Source organism: Salmo salar, chromosome ssa10 (genome assembly GCF_905237065.1).
Source record: "Salmo salar chromosome ssa10, Ssal_v3.1, whole genome shotgun sequence".
NCBI classification, from domain to species: Eukaryota; Metazoa; Chordata; class Actinopteri; order Salmoniformes; family Salmonidae; genus Salmo; species Salmo salar.
This window is the reverse complement of record NC_059451.1, coordinates 87,305,447-87,326,121: the sequence shown is the minus strand read 5'-3', so window position 1 is coordinate 87,326,121 and position 20,675 is coordinate 87,305,447. Positions and strand designations below refer to the sequence as shown.

The 20,675-nt window shown below is 43.4% G+C and overlaps 1 protein-coding gene across 2 annotated transcripts in view; it reads left to right on the top strand.

The window, feature by feature from the left end:
• The window catches only part of LOC106560843 (guanine nucleotide-binding protein G(o) subunit alpha), a 143,784-nt gene that overhangs the window by 91,925 nt on the left and 31,184 nt on the right, over positions 1-20,675 (top strand). For both annotated transcript variants that reach the window (XM_014124202.2, XM_014124203.2), the window contains exon 4: positions 15,392-15,552. In XM_014124202.2, coding sequence (XP_013979677.1) covers positions 15,392-15,552 — 161 coding nt within the window. The remainder of the gene's footprint in view (positions 1-15,391; positions 15,553-20,675) is intronic.

Here is a 20,675-nt window from a genome sequence, read left to right as displayed (position 1 = left end):
AACGCATGAAGGTACAGGGGTTCATATGTACAAACAACAGTACGCAAGTATAAACACCATGGGACCACGCAGCCATCATACCGCTCAGGAGGGAGACGCGTTCTGTCTCCTAGAGATGAACGTACTTTGGTGTGAAAAGTGCAAATCAATCCCAGAACAACGGAGGAAACGGGTACAAAATTATATCTCCACAGTAAAACAAGTCCTATATCGACATAACTTGAAAGCCCGCTCAGCTGGAAGATGCCAAAACCGCAATAAAAAAGCCAGACTACGGTTTGCGACTGCACATGGGGACAAAGATCATACTTTTGGCCATAATGACCATCATTATGTTTGGAGGAAAAAGAGGGATGCTTGCAAGCCGAAGAACACCATCCCAACCGTGAAGCACAGGGGTGGCAGTGTAACCGATGTGAAATGGCTAGTTAGTTAGCGGTGGAGCGGTTCAATCGGGTGACGTCACTCGCTCTGAGACCTGAAGTAGTTGTTCCCCTTGCTCTGCAAGGGCTGTGGCTTTTGTGGCGCGATGGGTAACGATGCTTCGAGGGTGACTGTTGTCTGTGTGCACAGGGTCCCTGGTTCAAGCCCAGGTTGGGGCGAGGAGAGGGACGGAAGCTAAACTGTTACAGCAGCATCATGTTGTGGAGGTGCTTTGTTGCAGGAGGGACTCTTTTAACAAAATTATTTTTACATCCCCTTTAAGGGCGGGAGGTTACCGTGGTAACGTGACTGCAGTCATGTTTGTGCTTGTGAGATTGAGTCTGACTAGTAGCCGCCTTGTCTTCTCTGCCCTAACAGTTGAAACGCAAACATAGAAAAACAACCTAGCTTGTGAACAAAACAATGTAAATAGCCAAGAAACACAAGGATAAAGTCTCACTTCAGTAGACTTTCGTTTCAAGTAAATTAGACCAGCTTTTATACCTGTGCCAGCGCTCCTAAAAATAAATATTTCACTCAACTCTTCACGTGCACACAGCCCCAAGCCAGGCAGCGTTGCAGCACGAGGTGGGATAGGCTATAGTAGGATTCGTAGTTCTTTGACTTGAACTAAAGCTGCAGAAATACTTAGAAAATAGCTGTTGCAGCATTTATTTAGCTATAAATGTGATCATACTTGACTATTTTTATTCACAAATGCGAGTCAAATGCTCGCACTGTGGAGCCCTGACCACCCGCCAACATGGTTGATGAAATAGACGTCTTGCCATTGCCAAAATCTACCCGCATTTGACAGGTGGCGGGTGTTCATTTTAGGCCCTGATGACATAGCAGCGGGAGGCAGGAGGTTAATGGTGTGGCTCGGGGCAGGCAGGAGGTTAATGGTGTGGCTCGGGGCAGGCAGGAGATTAATGGTGTGGTTCGGGGCAGGCAGGAGGTTAATGGTGTGGCTCGGGCTGTAATTAATTTCGGGGCAGGCAATTAATGGTGTGGTTCGGGGCAGGCAGGAGGTTAATGGTGTGGTTCGGGGCAGGCAGGAGGTTAATGGTGTGGCTCGGGGCAGGCAGGAGGTTAATGGTGTGGTTCGGGGCAGGCAGGAGGTTAATGGTGTGGTTCGGGGCAGGCAGGAGGTTAATGGTGTGGTTCGGGGCAGGCAGGAGGTTAATGGTGTGGCTCGGGGCAGGCAGGAGGTTAATGTTGTGGTTCGGGGCAGGCAGGAGGTTAATGGTGTGGTTCGGGGCAGGCAGGAGGTTAATGGTGTGGTTCGGGGCAGGCAGGAGGTTAATGGTGTGGTTCGGGGCAGGCAGGAGGTTAATGGTGTGGCTCGGGCAGGCAGGAGCTCTGGGGGTCAGCTCTGTTTGTGTGAAGAGAGTGGCAGCCATGGTGGGCGTGGCCCCTAGTCTCCTCTCCACTCAGCGTGGCAATAGAGACAGCCACAACACATAGTAGCCTACAGTATGGCCTTTAAGGCTGACAACCATTAGGCCACAACTGTAGGAAAGCAGAATAACAGTTCAATATTTTATCAGGTCAATAATTCAGCAGCTGCCATGGGAGGCACAGAGATAGGAGAAAGGTGAGAGCGGAGTAGTGAGGGAGGGAGAGAGGTAGCGGGAGCGAGGTAGAGTGAGCATCAGACCCAAGATCGCATTCCCCAGGAAGGGCCTGATAACCATGGTAACTGGAGCTGAATGTCATGATGCAGAGTAGTGAAGGGGGAGGGAGGGCAGAACCAGTGAGCAAGCGACAGAGAAAGAGAGACTATAATGAAGTGGAGGGTTGGCAGCAGTGAGGGGTGTAGTACATATCTGAGTTGTGTGTCGTTTCAATTCAGTGTCCATCTAGAAAAGGCACTATGTCTATCTGTAAATCAGAAGCACCTCGTGGAGAGTAATGACATAACAATCTAGTATGTCCAGAAGTGGTGAGAGAGAGTGGGAGAGGTTTAAGAGGGGATTGAAAAAACACACAGGGAAAGGGAAGGAAGGAGAAGGGAGAGGTAGCGAAGGACATGAGGGGTTGAGATAGAGGGAGAAAGGTGTAGGAAACCATGTTTGTGGACACAGTCTACTATGATGTCAGTGTCACCATACATACAGAGAAGGACACACTTTGACATGGATTGCATAACTTGTGCTTTGAGTATAACTGTAGATACTGTATTCTAATGTACTATGTTCTTTTCTATTGAATATATTAAATAAGAGGCGATGCTGTCATGATGGTGGCTATAGAATTCCCACGCAGAGCTATTGATCACAGTGGACTTTTTCTAGCTGCGTTCTGGGTTTCCCTTCAGCTACATTCTTCTCTGCTGGATTATGCTCTACAGTTGTGGCCAGGTGATTATCATAGATGTCGATACCGGAGGCCATTTGGTTTTCACATGGAGCTCCACGGTGACGGCTGCAGTGACCTTCCTGAAGAACGTCCATGTTGTGCCCCAGGACAGCTAATGCTGCTGAGCATTGATCTTTGACCTTTTCCTTCATTGCTAATTCAACTGTGTGTGCTGCTCACAGAAAGACATCCACTCACTGCTCTCCCTCTTCATCTGGAGGCCCTATTCACAAACACAGAGAATACAAGAGAGGAAAGAGACAGACAAAGGCAGTATATAGGGCTCTGTAAAATCGGCATTGCGGAGAACGCGGACGGTATCACAGAAACCATGCATTAAACAATGGGTTCAACTAAATGTATTGAATTTATTAGAAAAGTAAATCATTTGCCCAAGATTATCATAAGACATGAACAAAATGCATCGGTGATTCGTATGTTCCTTCAACTTTCTTAGAGTGCAACGGCACAAGAATGCCCCTGTATGTGTGTGCACATTTGTCTACCACTTAGCGATGATGCTAATGTCATGACAACCGTCTTCTGGTAGGTGGAAAAACTTTCCCAAAAACCTTCTCAATTAAATGTTAACAACAAAGTAGCTAGTGCCTACCTGGCAGAATGATATCATGATTGTTTGCATCAATCCAGTGGCCATTTGTTTTGCACACTTTGCAGTCACAGTAGCACTACAGAAGCATTGCTAACCAAGCAACGGTATCTGGCTGGTGCACACTTGAATTACAGAGTAACTACACCCAAAAATCTACATTTCGTTGATTTAGATTTTCTGTTCTCCTGATGTGGTTTAAGGATTGTTGTGAACTTAGAACATCCAATTTAGTTTTTTTGTTTTATTAAAAAAGTGTGATTTATAGAGCGAAACCCTGAAAAAACTGAAACTTGGAAAAACGAAATGGAGAAAACAGATGTTGGCAGAGAAAAACACATTTTATAGGTCACTAAGTATATACAGTAATTGTTTATGAAAATAACTGTTCATGTAATATCAGAGCTTGGGCTCAGGAAATTGGATCAGACCACTGGTCTCTCCTGGGAGAGGAAGAGGAAGCAGCCCACTGTTTAATCGTTGGACAGTTTGTCCACAGACCCCTCATCCCGCTGTATAGTTACTGTACAGTACACAACATGTGCCTTCCCTGTGTCTCAGTTGGTAGAGCATGGTGTTTGCAACGCCAGGGTTGTGGGTTTGATTCCCACGGGGGGCCAGAAAAAAAAAAAAAAGTGCATGAAATGAAATGAAATGGAATGGAATGTATGTACTCACTACTGTAAGTCGCTCTGGATAAGAGCTTCTGCTAAATGACTAAAATGTCATGTAAATGTATGTGGTAAAGGGAGAGCCGTAAACTGAAGTTATCAATATTTTCTGTATCCTTATCTGTTCTAGGCCCGTAGTGGAGGCCCCAGGGGTGGTTAAACAGCCTCTGCTGTAATCAGAGTAGCATCTCTCCATCTGAAGAACTCAGAGCAGGCGTCTTCTGCCACAGAGGCTCCCTGTACAGTACCATGAGTAGTGGACCATGAGGCCTGAGCAGCAGCTGCTGACAGAGCCAGCCAAGTGATCATGACCACACACACATTGGGATAATTAACCCTCAGTGATGGATAGCCATCTGTGCATAATGTCCAGCACCTGACTGTTCATAATTACTGTGCAGTCTCTCAGGATCATCAGTGGAGTGGAGTGCTGTTCAGCGCACCCACCACACAGACTGTTACAGTGGAACAGGAAGTTGTGTAACCCGGGGGAAAAGTACAAGCCTATTAGCCTAGTCCCAGATCTGTTTGTGCTGTATAGCCAAGTCCTACTGTATGGTCATTGTTATGCCAAACATAACAGATCTGGGACCAGACTAGTATAGTACTGTATGAAACCTAAAAATGTCCTACATTACATTTAACCTGCACCCCTTTATCCCCATCACTATCCTAATCCTCAATTTTGAGCTGTGATCAAAATATGTATTTTTGAAGATACGATAACAGTAGCTAAGAATGGGCGTACATTAGAACATGGGGTGTTGTGGTGATACAGTCTGAGAAGGGTATATTATAATACCAATAAACAGGCACTTTGTGGCCTTGTTTTAATCCTAATCTGTGCTGGTGCTGGGGAGTAGTGGTGCTGGTACTGGATCTCACAGGGCTGGGTGAGAAGGGCAGCCAGGCAGGCAGGGAGTCACCTGTTTGATGTGGACCCACACAGGAGCAGGGAGCAGGCAGGCTGCAGCCAGGCTCAGGGAGGGACCAGGGACCGTATATCTCAGCAGGAAGTAGATCGCCTCTGATGGCCCTGCCCTAATTAGGAAGGAAAGGTCACCTCTGTCGCTGCGTTGGCACTAAATAAATGGAGGCCACCTTGACTAGACTGGCCCATGGAGTTTAAAATGCACCATAGTTCACACTAATAATTTTACATTTCACGGTTCGTAGGTTTCCTCACTACAAAGGTGGGATGAGGTTTATGCATTAAGGTGCTATCAGGCTTTCCCTGTATTGGCCTAACAGCTTTTCTTCTTTTCACGTTGGTAAATGTCAATTTGGGATTCAGGGGGAGTAAGGAATGTGTAGCGTCTCTTTTTCATGGAGCGAGAGAGGGAGATATACATTATTCAAATCCCTCAGCATCCCTTTAAAGGTTGCCTGCTTACTCTAATGAATGAATGCTGATGAAGATTGCTCTATTCTCCCCAGCCTGGCACAAGGGTCATAATGAATCGCTATGATGTGTTTGTTTGAAACTGATTTAAATTCAGTAGGCAATCACAGGCCCCATTAGCCATGTGTGCGTCATTTTATGTAGCAAAATAAAAACGAGAGAGTGATGGGGGAAAAAATCAGTACAGTTACATATCGCAATATTATTTTGGACGATATTATATTGATACTTTGACTCAAAGTACTCCCTTCACAGAACAGCTCAAACTGGCTCTAACCAGAATAGAAAGAGGAGTGGGAGGGCCCGGTGCACAACTGAGCAAGAGGATAAGCACTTTATAGTGTCTAGTTTGAGAAACAGACACCTCACATCCTCAACTGGCAGCTTCATTAAATAGTAGGCCTCCCACACCTCTTTCTATTCTGGTTAGAGCCAGTTTGCGCTGTTCTGTGAAGGGAGTAGTACACAGCGTTGTACGAGATCTTCAGTTTCTTGGCAATTTCTCGCATGGAATAGCCTTCATTTCTCAGAATAGACTGACGAGTTTCAGAAGAAAGGTCTTTGTTTCTGGCCATTTTGAGCATGTGATCAAACCCACAAATGCTGATGCTCCAGATACTTAAGTAGTCTAAAGAAAGCCAGTTGTATTGCTTCTTTAATCAGGACAACAGTTTTCAGCTGTGCTAACATAATTGAAAAGGGTTTTCTAATGATCAATTAGCCTTTTAAAATGATAAACTTTTATTAGCTAACAAATCGTGCCATTGGAACACAGGAGTGATGGTTGCTGGTAATGGGCTTCTGTACGCCAATGTAGATATTCCATAAAAAATCAGCCATTTCTAGCTACAAATGTAATTTACAACATTAACAATGTCTACACTGTATTTCTTATCAATTTGATATTATTTTAATGGACAAAAATATGCTTTTATTTAAAAAACAAGGACATTTCTAAGTGACCCCAAACTTTTGAACGGTATTGTATACAGTACCAGTCAAAAGTTTGGACACACCTACTCATTCCAGGGTTTTTCTTTATTTGTACTATTTTTCAGCTTCATGAGGTAGTCACCTGGAATGCATTTCAATTAACAGGTGTGCCTTGTTAAAAGTTCATTTGTGGAATTTCTTTCCTTCTTAATGTGTTTAAGCCAATCAGTTGTGTTGTGACAAGGTAGGGGGTGGAATACAGAAGATAGCCCTATTTGGTAAAAGACCGAGTCCATATTATGGCAAAAACAGCTCAAATAAGCAAAGAGAAATGACAGTCCATCATTACTTTAAGACATGATGGTCAGACAATCCGGAACATTTCAAGAGATTTGAAAGTTTCTTCAAGTGCAGTTGCAAAAACCATCAAGCGATATGATGAAACTAGCTCTCATGAGGACAGTCACAGGAAAGGATGACCCAGAGTTACAGTTGAAGTCGTAAGTTTACATACACCTTAGCCAAATACATTTAAACTCAGTTTTTCACAATTCCTGACATTTAATCAGAGTAAAAATTCCCTGTCTTAGGTCAATTAGAATCACCACTTTATTTTAAGAATGTGAAATGTCAGAATAATAGTAGAGAGAATTCTTTATTTCAGCTTTTATTTCGTTCATCACATTCCCAGTGGGTCAGAAGTTTACATACACTCAATTCGTGTTTGGTAGCATTGCCTTAAAATTGTTTAACTTGGGTCAAATGTTTTGGGTAGCCTTCCACAAGCTTCCCACAATAAATTGGGTGCATTTTGGTCCATTCCTCCTGACAGAGTTGGTGTAACTGAGTCGGGTTTGTAGGCCTCCTTGCTCGCACATGCTTTTTCAGTTCTGCCCACAAATTTTCAATAGGATTGAGGTCAGGGCTTTGTGATGGCCACTCCAATACCTTGACTTTGTTGTCCTCAAGCCATTTTGCCACAACTTTGGAAGTATGCTTGGGGTCTTTGCCCATTTGGAAGACCCATTTGCAACCAAGCTTTAACTTCCTGACTGAAGTCTTGAGATGTTGCTTCAATATATCCACATAATTTTCCATTCTCATGATGCCATCTATTTTGTGAAGTCCCCCAGTCCCTCCTGCAGCAAAGCACCCCCACACTTATGATGCTGCCACCCCCGTGCTTCACGGTTGGGATGTTGTTCTTCGGCTTGCAAGCCTCCCCATTTTTCCTCCAAACATAACGATGGTCATTATGGCCAAACAGTTCTATTTTTGTTTCATCAGACCAGAGGACATTTCTCCAAAAAGTACGATCTTTGTCTCCATGTGCAGTTGCAAACCGTAGTCTGGCTTTTCTATTCCGGTTTTATAGCAGTGGCTTCTTCCTTGCTGAGTGGTCTTTCAGGCTATGTTGATATAGGACTCGTTTTACTGTGGATATAGATACTTTTGTACCTGTTTCCTCCAGCATCTTCACAAGGTCCTTTGCTGTTGTTCTGGGATTGATTTGCACTTTTCGCACCAAAGTACGTTCATCTCTAGGAGACAGAACGCGTCTCCTTCCTGAGCGGTCTGACGGCTGCATGGTCCCATGGTGTTTATACTTGCGTACTATTGTTTGTACAGATGAACGTGGTACCTTCAGGCGTTTGGAAATTGCTCCCAAAGATGAACCAGACTTGTGGTCTACAATTTTTTTTCTGAGGTCTTGGCTGATTTATTTGATTTCCCATGATGTCAAGCAAAGAGGCACTGAGCTTGAAGATAGGCCTTGAAATACATCCACAGGTACAACTCCAATTGACTCAAATGATGTCAATTAGCCTGTCAGAAACTTCTAAAGCCATGATATCATTTTCTGGCATTTTCTAAGTGAAATAATCTGTCTGTAAGCAATTGTTGGAAAAATGACTTGTGTCATGCACAAACAGATGTCCTAACCGACTTGCCAAAACTATAGTTTGTTAACAAGAAATTTGTGGAGTGGTTGTAAAACAAGTTTTAATGACTCCAACCTTTGTGTATGTAAACTTCCGACTTCAACTGTATCTCTGTTGCAGAGGATAAGTTCATTAGAGTTACCAGCCTCAGAAATTGCAGCCCAAATAAATGCTGCACAGAGTTCAACTGTTTTTCTATTTGTATTTTTTTTTAACCTTTATTTAACTAGGCAAGCCAGTTGAGAACAAATTCATGTTTACAATGACACCCTACCCCGGCCAAACCCTAACCCGGATGACACTGGGCCAATTGTGCACTGACCTATGGGACTCCCAATCTCGGCCGGTTGTGATACAGCCTGGAATCAAGCCAGGGTCTGTAGTGATGCCTCTAGCACTGAGATGCAGTGCCTTAGACCGCTGCGCCACTCGGGAGCCCCCCCCCCCCCCCCCCGTTCAGAGGAGACAGCTTGAATCAAGCCTTCATGGTCGAATTGCTGCAAAGAAACCACTACTAAAGGACACCAATAAAAATAAGAGACTTGCTTGGGCCAAGAAACATGAGCAATGGACATTAGACAAGTGGAAATCTGTCCTTTGGTCTGATGAGTCCAAATTTGAGATTTTTGGTTCCAACTGCCGTGTCTTTATCGAGAGTAGGAGTAGGTGAACAAATGATCTCTGCATGTGTGGTTCCCACCGTGAAGCATGGAGGAGGAGGTGTGATGCTGTGGGAGTGCTTTGCTGGTGACATTGTCATGGATTCATTCAGAATTCAAGTCACACTTGACCAGCATGGCTACCACATCATTCTGCAGCGATACGCCATCCCATCTGGTTTGCGCTTAGTCCCACTATCATTTGTTTTTCAACAGGACAATGACCCAAAACACACCTCCAGGCTGTGTAAGGGCTATTTGACCAAGAAGGAGAGTGCTGGAGTGCTGCATCAGATGACCTGGCCTCCACAATCACCCGACCTCAACCCAATTGAGATGGTTTGGGATGAGTTGGACCACAGAATGAAGGAAAAGCAGCCAACAAGTGCTCAGCATATGTGGGAACTCCTTCAAGACTGTTGGAAAATAATTCCTCATGAAGCTGGTTGAGAGAATGCCAAGAGTGTACAAAGCTGTCATCAAGGCAAAGGATGGCTACTTCGAAGAATCTAAAATATATAGTATATTTTGATTTCTTTAACACTTTTTTGGTTACTACATAATTCCATAGGTGTTATTTCATTGTGTTGATGTCTTCACTATATTGAAAACTTCCACCTTGCATTGTCCATCCCATTCAAAATGTTCTGGACAAGTCACTGCCTGTAGGCCTACAGCACATAAACAGTATGTGCCCATTTTTATTGTAAGATGGTTAGCCGTCCAATATCATGAGACCATTTGAGTCGCACAAAACAGTTTTCTAGTGTTCAACCGCCATATTATGCTTGACTGCTGGACAGTAAAGGCCTGATAAAATGCGTGGCCTTCTCTAAGGGCTAGTAGTGGGAGATGACACAGGGATATGGCCCTAAGCTGCCTTTTGAACAGTTGAATGGATGGGGAGTGTGGAGGCAATCTGAGTCAGAGGCAGTGGGTGTCAGTTGGAGATAAATGCCCTTTTGAGTTTATATCAGTCAGGGGTCAGTGGAGATCGTTCTTATCAGGCCGTGCGTGGATTTGTTTGTGTTTTGACTGTTGAAACCGTCTATAGTGGAGGAGGTCTGGCCTACAGGGCTCCATCCAACTGAGTTCACAGGGCCTGTACTTAAAGGTTAGGCTTACCAGGAGGGAGGAGACAGAGCCTCCCTTATCCAATCAAAAAACATGTAGCCTAACTCAGTCATCGATCACAATGGCTATCAGTCGAATGATTTAATCTGTGTTATAAAGCTGTATTTGAGAAGCCATCTTGGATCTGGTAGGGGAGAGTGTGGTCTGTCCCCCAAAAATGTTACATTCAGCATCACTACGTCAAGGGAAATATAGTATTCTTTCTAACAAAGACATATTTATATGTTTCAAGATGTTGTGTATCCCTGGAAATTATCAGAATTATTGTAAACATAACAGTTTTGAAAACATAGCTTGTTGAAAAAAGTTGTCTCTTGGCACAACTTAACCCGGGTATGGGGTAATTTGAGCATCGGGACAAGGTCAGTTGAGCTGCCTTGGGATAAGTGGGTGATAGTGTCCAGTGACAGTGGGTGATGGTGCTAGTAGGTCAAAGTTTAATTCATGGAATGGGGGTGTGGTATATTGTATATCTTAAATGTATGCCTACATTCAAATATAGATCTCGCTGTTCAATATCACTTACCCTTCCATTTCTTGACCAGTTGTATGGGTGAGGGATGTTGTTTCAATGTGCCAATTCGTAGGCAAGTTCTCTGCATTTGAGGCAACTAAGCCCATGAAACTGGTCCTGTGATTCTTGATATGTTTAGCAAGCTCAGACTCCCATGTCATCAGATACGACCTTATGTTCCTCTGCTACTCTGTCATCGCCTCTCTTTCACACAGGTACGTGTTTCTTTTCTTTTTTGTCAATGTACATATCAGTGTCATTCAGTCCATTTTATTTAGCCCTTGCTGCTGCTCAAATGGACATCTTCCCTTTTCTTACTTCCTTGGCTGTTCTCTAAAGAACCTGAAGGGGGGTTAGCCCCGGCTTGTTTTACGTCTGTATACACTGGACATGATGATATCTGCCTGTAACAATACAAATGCACTACGATGCGTATTATGCATAAAACTTACTAAATGTAATCATTTGTATGAGGCATGGTAGCCATTGGCTCAACTTACCCCATGGCAAACATGTTGGCTACTTTTGTCCACACAGCTACAAGGATGCACTTTCATGCTACACTCTTAGAAAAAAAGGTAGTATCTAGAACTTAACCTGTTGGGTCTAGGGGGCAGCATTTGCACGTCTGGATAAAAAAAATTTACCCGATTTAATCTGGTTACTAATCCTACCCAGTAACTAGAATATGCATATACTTATTATATATGGATAGAAAACACTCTAAAGTTTCCAAAACTGTTTGAATGGTGTCTGTGAGTATAACAGAACTCATTTGGCAGGCAAAACCCTGAGACATTTTCTGACAGGAAGTGGATACCTGATGTGTTGTATTGACTTTAAACCTATCCCATTGAAAAACACAGGGGTTTAGGAATATTTTGGCACTTCCTATTGCTTCCACTAGATGTCACCAGCCTTTACAAAGTGTTTTGAGTCTTCTGGAGGGAGATCTGACCGAACAAGAGCCATGGAACGGTGATGTCCCATTAGACACCTGGCGCGCTACTTCATGTTGGGTACCCTCGTTCCAATACGTTATAAAAGACTATGCATTCGTCCACCTTGAATATTATTCATGTTCTCGTTAAAAAGGCCCTAATGATTTATGCTATACAACGTTTGACATGTTTGAACGAACGGAAATATATTTTTTCCCCTCGTTCATGACGAAGTCCGGCTGGCTTACATCATGTGCTAACGAGACGGAGATTTTGGACATAAATGATGAGCTTTTTTGAACAAAACTACATTCGTTATGGACCTGTGATACCTGGAAGTGACATCTGATGAAGAGAATCAAAGGTAATGGATTATTTACATAGTATTTTCGATTTTAGATCTCCCCAACATGACGTCTAGTCTGTATCGCAACGCGTATTTTTCTGGGCACAGTGCTCAGATTATTGCAAAGTGTGATTTCCCAGTAAGGTTATTTTTAAATCTGGCAAGTTGATTGCGTTCAAAAGATGTAAATCTATAATTCTTTAAATGACAATATAATATTTTACCAATGTTTTCTAATTTTAATTATTTAATTTGTGACGCTGACTTGACTGCCGGTTATTGGAGGGAAACGATTTCCTCAACATCAATGCCATAGTAAAACGCTGTTTTTGGATATAAATATCAACTTGATAGAACTAAAAATGCATGCATTGTCTAACATAATGTCCTAGGAGTGTCATCTGATGGAGATTGTAAAAGGTTAGTGTATCATTTTAGCTGGTTTTATGGTTTTGGTGACCCTGTCTTTGACTTGACAAAACATTACACACAACTCTTGTAAATGTACTGTCCTAACATACTCTAAATTTATGCTTTCGCCGTAAAACCTTTTTGAAATCGTAAAACGTGGTTAGATTAAGGAGATGTTTATCTTTCAAATGGTGTAACATAGTTGTATTTTTGAAAAATTTGAATTTTGACATTTATTTGGATTCAAATTTGCCGCTCTTGAAATGCACCTGCTGTTGATGGAGTGCACCACGGGTGGCACGCTAGCGTCCCACCTAGCCCCAAGAGGTTTTAAAAGGGTTTTTAGTCTTTTCTATAGGATAACCCTTTGAAGAACCCTGTTTGGTTCCAGGTAGAACCCTTTGAAGAACCTTGTTTGGTTCCAGGTAGAACCCTTTTGGTTCCAGGTAGAACCCTTTTGAGTTCCATGTGGAACCCTTTACACAAAGAGTTCTACATGAAACATAAAAGAGTTCTACCTGGAACCACAAAGGGGCACTGCGGAAGAACCCTTTTGGAACCCTTTTTTCTAAGAGTGTAGATTTAGGACCTCTTATTGGCACTTATAGAGACCCCAAATGATGTATCTACTTTGGCTTAGATACAAGCATCATGAAACCTATAACACAATACATTCATTTGACTTGGTAAAAATCCGTGTTTTGGACCTAACTTGCTTACCACTTTTTCCATGTGGTTTCTTCACAGACTCCATGGAAATATGACATCTTCGTAAATATTTGGTCACATGGTTACTTTTGTGTATGGTTTCCTAGAAACAAGGGGTGGCTCAACTAACCATTTGACTCAACTTACCACACTCTCCCCTAGTATGGAAATACAGGTGGTATGGTAATATTACAGCTGGAGCTTCTTGGTTTCCTAATCTCAGTTTATCTCCCAGTGAGATGTATTTTAGTGTGTCAGACCTTAATGGTGATAGCGGTTCCTGTCACTTCTCCAGTGCTGGGTTCCAGATGTCTCCAGCTGTTTTGTGTTGATGTGAACACAGCAGTCTCTCTCTCCCACCAGGGAAAATACTGTATGGCATAGAGAGAATCTCCTGAGATACCAAATTGGCAATTCCAACCTGATTCTCGTTTTCTCTCTCTCCCCTTATCAAAACTATTCTCTATTTCCCACGCTTGTTTTTGTGCTGATTTGGGTTGAAGTGTTCCTCCCTCTCCTTGCTCAGTTGGCTGGCCTAGCCTCTCTCCCCCAGGTTAGGACTGCAGAGTGAGTCTGACCTAAAACGCTGGGCTTTGTCACAGCTAAGCTGCCCAGCTCTCCTGCAAAAAGGAACAAAATGCTCTTTTCAGGACCTTGGCTGCAGACACTGCATGGCTTTGTGTTAGTGTAACTTTGGACCAATGCTACATAAAGAAGTGAGAATGACATCAGGGCAATTATGTAAGGAAGGGAAGTGTTGAGCAAGTGAGGAGATTAGAGGAAGGGAGAAAGCACTGATTTATTTTTTTGCATGCCTCATCCTGTCCACCATTAGAGAGGGGATTGCAGGTAGGTGTGTGTGTGTGTGTGTGTGTGTGTGTGTGTGTGTGTGTGTGTGTGTGTGTGTGTGTGTGTGTGTGTGTGTGTGTGTGTGTGTGTGTGTGTGTGTGTGTGTGTGTGTGTGTGTGTGTGTGTGTGTGTGTGTGTGTGTGTGTGTGCAGACCAATGTGTATCTGGTGTGTAGATCATTATCAATGATTCTGGGTATTGATCAGCTTCAGAGCAGCAGCAGCAGCCGGTGAAACATAGAGGCGGAGGAGTTAGTGACGCCCATGACCTTTACTCTGTTGGTAACTAGGGACCTGATTGGTGCTGTGAGTGACAAACAGGCTGAAGCTAGCTGTGTCAAAGCTGTAGCATGTCCCAGCACATACTAGAGCCTGTCAATCAAACTCTGTGGTGGGTGTCAACTGCACATGGTCATTCAGAGAGACACACAGGTCAACGACTCCCTACACTACTATGTTATCACGCTCCAATACACAGGGTGTGTTGGTGGGTGGTTGTTCCGTTTCAATATGGACTAGGAGCAGGGCCCACAGGAAGTGGGTGGGATTAGCAGCTGCAGAGAGGAGAGGCAGAGTAGTGGTCCGTAAACACACACACACACAGGACGCCCAGCCTGTAATTGAGTCACTGTTGTAGGCCTCTCTAGCCAGGCAGTGGGGGGGTCGGTAATAAGAGCTGAAACACTTTCCCAGACCCAGTGCTCAGGTCGGGACATTGTGAAACGTGACTAGTGTTTGGGGTTATGCGGGGAAGGCAGGATCACTCCTTCCAGGATGCTCCTCTCCTGTGACCTTCGCATTTGTAGACACTAGTGGAATGAAAAACAGTTATTTCATTTCAGCTCCTAGATTTAGATATCTCTACCCTTACAAAAAAATAATGTAGTTTTGAAACTGCAGTAACTGCAGTCGACTGTGGCGTTTTGGACGCAGTAATTGCAGAATAACTGCAATTGTGAATTGTGAAATAATTGCAGTGAAACTGCAATTATACTGCACTGTAACTGCAGTTACTCTGCAAAATTACTGCAGTAAACATTTTTTATTTTGGACGCAGTATTTGCAGCGTACTACAGTTATACTGCACTCTAACTGCAATTGTTTTTCGTAAGGGTATTTTCTAATTACACTGTAATTTTAGAAGTATTATCTTTGCGCAGGAAATACCTCTGTATTGTGATATGGATACTTAATGTGAGTGCTATATCTGTTCCTATCTACAGGTTGATGTTTTCCTCTCTACAGGCTTGTGTGTATTGGGCGGCAGGTAGCCTAGTGGTTAAGAGTGTTGGGAAAGTAACTGAAAAGATGCTGGTTTGAATCCCTGAGTTGACTAGGTGAACAACCTGTCAATGTGCCCTTGAGCAAGGCTCTTAACCATAATTGCTCCTGTAAGTCTCCCTGGATAAGAATGGTTACTAAATGACAAAAATGTACTGTATTTAAAGTGCTATGTATAATGTACCTGTTGTTCTCTCCCTCCTCAGGCTGATGCTAAGATGGTGTGTGACGTGGTAAGTCGTATGGAGGACACTGAGCCCTACTCTCCTGAGCTCCTGGGGGCTATGATCCGCCTGTGGTCTGACTCTGGCATCCAGGAGTGCTTCAGCCGTGCCCGAGAATACCAGCTCAATGACTCTGCCCAATAGTGAGTACTACTTTACCTCTACTGCCCCCCACAGGAGGACCTAGTGCTGCAGGATCAATACAACTCTCATTACTCTTCTCCAATCGATGAAAATGTTTATGGATAACACATACATAAATGTCATCCACTTACTACATTAATTGATGTCCATGTGACATTAGTCATATACAACAAATATGAAGCAATTATTTGGTGTTTTATAGACAAAGTAGTTTATGTGGCCCAAAGTGAATTGGTAAATTCCTGTGCTAGGTTGTAAATCAATTGGAATCAAACACATACACTACCGATCAAAAGTTTTAGAACACCTACTCATTTTAGGGTTTTTCTTTATTTTTACTATTTTCTACATTGTAGAATAATAGTGAATATATCAAAACAATGAAATAACACATGGAATCATGTAGTTACCAAAAAAGTGTTAAACAAATCAAAATATATTTGAGATTTGAGATTCTTCAAATAGCCACCCTTTGCCTTGATGACAGCTTTGCACACTCTTGGCATTCTCTCAACCAGCTTCAGGAGGTAGTCACCTGGAATGCATTTCAATTAACAGGTGTGCCTTCTTAAAAGTTAATTTGTGGAATTTATTTCCTCCTTAATGCGTTTGAGCCAATCAGTTGTGTTGTGACAAGGTAGCCGAAGATAGCCCTATTATGGCAAGAACAGCTCAAATAAGCAAAGAGTAATGACAGTCCATCATTACTTTAAGACATGAAGGTAAGTCAATACGAAAAATTTCAAGAACATTGAAAGTGCAGTCGCATAAACCATCAAGCGCTATGATGAAACTGGCTCTCATGGGGACAGCCACAGGAAAGGAAGACTCAGAGTTACCTCTGCTGCAGAGGATAAGTTCTTTAGAGTTACCAGCCTCTGAAATTGCATCTCAAATAAATGCTTCACAGAGTTCAAGTAACAGACACATCTCAACATCAACTGTTCACAGGAGATTATGTGAATCAGGCCTTCATGGTCGAATTGCTGCACCTGCAAAAAAGATTGCTCTGATGTGCGAGTGCCTTTTGAATTTTGAATTGCTGCAAATAAACCACTACTAAAGGACACCAATAATAAGAGGAGACTTGCGAGCAATGGAAATTAGACCGGTGGAAATTAGAGATTTTTGATTCCAACCTCTGTGTCTTTGTGAGACACAGTGTGGGTGAACGGATGATCTCTGCATGTGTATTTCCCACCGTGAAGCATGGAGGTGGAGGTGTTATGGTGTGGGGATGCTTTGCTGGTGACACTCTCTGAAATATTTAGAATTCTTCGGCACACTTAACCAGCTTGGCTACCACAGCATTCTGCAGCGATACACCATCCCATCTGGTTTGGACTTAGTCCCACTATCATTTATTTTTCAACAGGATAATGACCCAACACACCTCCAGGCTGTGTAAGGGCTATTTTACCAAGAAGGAAAGTGATGGAATGCTGCATCAGATGACCTGGCCTCCACCAAATTGAGAGGGTTTGGGATGAGTTGGACCGCAGAGTGAAGGAAAAGCAGCCAACAAGTGCTCAGCATATGTGGGAACTCCTTCAAGACTGTTGGAAAAGTGTTCTAGGTGAAGCTGGTTGAGAGAATGCCAAGTGTACAAAGCTGTAATCAATGCAAAGGGTGGCTATTTTAAGAGTCTCAAATATAAAGTATATTTTGATTTGTTTAACACATTTTTGGTTACTACATGATTCCATATGTGTTATTTCATAGTTGTGATGTCTTCACTATCATTCTACAATGTAGAAAATAGTAAAAAATAAAGATAAACCCTTGAATGAGTAGGTGTTCTAAAACTTTTGACCTGTAGTGTATGTATGATCAGGGCCTAAAATTAACAACCAGCATTCACCAAATGACAATGCGGGTCGATTTTGCCATTGGTGGGTAAGATGTCTGTTTCACCAGCCACGTTGGCGGGTGGACAGGGCTCTACAGTGCGAGCATTTCACTCGCATTTGTGAATAAAAATCATCAAGTATGATTAAATTTATAGCTAAATAAATGCTGCAGTAGCTGTTTTCAAAGTATTTCTGCCGTTTTGTTCCTATAGCCTATCCGACCTCAAGCTTCAACACTGCCTGGCTGAGGACTGTGCGCACATGAACAACGAAGTGAAGGATTCATTTTTAGGAGAGCTGCGCACAGGCATAAAAGTCAGTCTATTTTGCTTGAAACGAAAGTCTACTGAAGTGAGACTTTGTCCTTGTCTTTCTTGGCTATTTACATTGTTTTGTTCACAAGCTAGGTTGTTTTTCAATGTTTGAGTTTCAACTGCTAGGGAAGAGAAGACAAGGCGGCTACTAGTCAGGGGCTGCAGTCCAAACTCAAAGTAGACAGCCCTCGGCCCTAAACCCTCATCCTTTGAATGACGTTTTACATCCGAGTGTTTGGAGAGGGAGAGATGTTTAGAGAGGCAACGTCCTTGGTGGAAATCTTGAAGTTGTGCTTAAAAACAATCAACCTATAGATATTAATGTACCTAGCTAGCTAACGTAGCTAGGTACGTTAGCTGTCAGGTAGTTAGTGACCCATAGCTGGCAAGCTAGTTTTATAGTTTGGTCATTTATTCCAATAGATTTCAGAATTCCCAAAAATATGTTTATGAAGCTAACTACGTTTTATAGGCTCCTCACTACGAGACTAAACCAATTTTCCAATGCTAAAATCAATGTAGTTTTTATATAATTCTTTTTTAGCAAGCTAGCATTATGAATTGTGGGTCATATCAACCCCACAAGTGATCAAAGTTCTTCACTCGCTCCGTCAAGCTAAATTGAGGGCTGAGAGGGCAACGTTTGTGAATTGGACCTCTAGTTAAGATGGCAAACAAACTGCATCCGGTTTCGATGGGGATTCCCCAGAGGGAAAGTGGCTATTACGAGGGCTGAGGGGGTAAAAATAACATGTTTGGAATGCAGCCATGCTCTCAATCTCACAGGCACAAACATGACTTGAGTCACATTACCACGGTAACCATTAAAAGGTGAACATTTTTGTCTCATCTGTGATATTTTGGTTAAAAGACTCGGGTCATAAAATATTAAATTAAACAATATACTACATTACTTCTTACTAGTAATAGATGTATTGTTTTTAGAAACATTACAAAGCATGCTCATCTGTTATTTTGTGTTTTGTTGGTGTAATTTTAGCAACAACCCCCCCAAAAAATTGGGCTGGTTAAAAAATCTGAGTTGCTGGAAAGTAATCTGAAAGTAATCAGATTATGTTACTGAGTTTGGGTAATCCAAAAGTTATGTTACTGATTACAATTTTGGACAGATAACTGTAAATGATTACTTTTAGAAAGTAACCTACCCAACCCTGAGGACCATTGTGGAGAACAATAGCATGTAGAGCAGCAGTGATACACCGTGACACTGTAGACTGGAGCAGGCTAGAGAGAGAATGATTAAAGGACATAGCCAGTAGCGAGTTGCTCAGCTTCTCTGAGATGGCTTAAGCCCATAGTATTGCATTCCTGAGAAAATTCATTTATATTAGTGTGTCCTGCGAAAGGTCACGAAACACATTTATTTCACATTTACATGGAACTCAATTAATTGTGTTGTAAATGTCATAGCATTTAGGAATGATGTTTGATTACTGGCAGTCCAGTATTTCATTCAGGAACTTGACACACCATGCAGAACTTGACGGATTTAGTTTTGTCCGGATCTGCATTATAGAAATGTTGCATAACACTTTGAGGTGATATGGATGGATATGTGTATCAATGTCTTTTGACATATGAAAGCAGCCCACATGATATGTAGAGTTAAGAGTCATGGTACTCAGAGCAGTCTCTCTCTCTCAGTGACCCTGGATATGACCTCAGTGACCCAGGATATGACCTCAGTGACCCTGGATATGACCTCAGCGATGTATTATTTACATTTACATTTAAGTCATTTAGCAGACGCTCTTATCCAGAGCGACTTACAAATTGGTGCATTCACCTTATGATATCCAGTGGAACAACCACTTTACAATAGTGCATCTAAATCTTTTAAGGGGGGGGGTAGAAGGATTACTTTATCCTATCCTAGGTATTCCTTAAAGAGGTGGGGTTTCAGGTGTCTCCGGAAGGTGGTGATTGACTCCGCTGTCCTGGCGTCGTGAGGGAGCTTGTTCCACCATTGGGGTGCCAGAGCAGCGAACAGTTTTGACTGGGCTGAGCGGGAACTGTGCTTCCTCAGAGGTAGGGGGGCCAGAAGGCCAGAGGTGGATGAACGCAGTGCCCTTGTTTGGGTGTAGGGCCTGATCAGAGCCTGAAGGTATGGAGGTGCCGTTCCCTTCACAGCTCCGTAGGCAATCACCATGGTCTTGTAGCGGATGCGAGCTTCAACTGGAAGCCAGTGGAGAGAGCGGAGGAGCGGGGTGACGTGAGAGAACTTGGGAAGGTTGAACACCAGACGGGCTGCGGCGTTCTGGGTGAGTTGTAGGGGTTTAATGGCACAGGCAGGGAGCCCAGCCAACAGCGAGTTGCAGTAATCCAGACGGGAGATGACAAGTGCCTGGATTAGGACCTGCGCTGCTTCCTGTGTGAGGCAGGGTCGTACTCTGCGAATGTTGTAGAGCATGAACCTACAGGATCGGGTCACCGCCTTGATGTTAGTGGAGAACGACAGGGTGTTGTCCAGGATCACGCCGAGGTTCTTAGCACTCTGGGAGGAGGACACAAGGGAGTTGTCAACCGTGATGGCGAGATCATGGAACGGGCAGTCCTTCCCCGGGAGGAAGAGCAGCTCCGTCTTGCCGAGGTTCAGCTTGAGCTGGTGATCCGTCATCCACACTGATATGTCTGACAGACATGCAGAGATGCGATTCGCCGCCTGGTTATCAGAAGGGGGAAAGGAGAAGATTAATTGTGTGTCGTCTGCATAGCAATGATAGGAGAGACCATGTGAGGATATGACAGAGCAAAGTGACTTGGTGTATAGCGAGAATAGGAGAGGGCCTAGAACAGAGCCCTGGGGGACACCAGTGGTGAGAGCGCATGGTGCGGAGACAGATTCTCGCCACGCCACCTGGTAGGAGCGACCTGTCAGGTAGGACGCAATCCAAGCGTGGGCCGCGCCGGAGATGCCCAACTCGGAGAGGGTGGAGA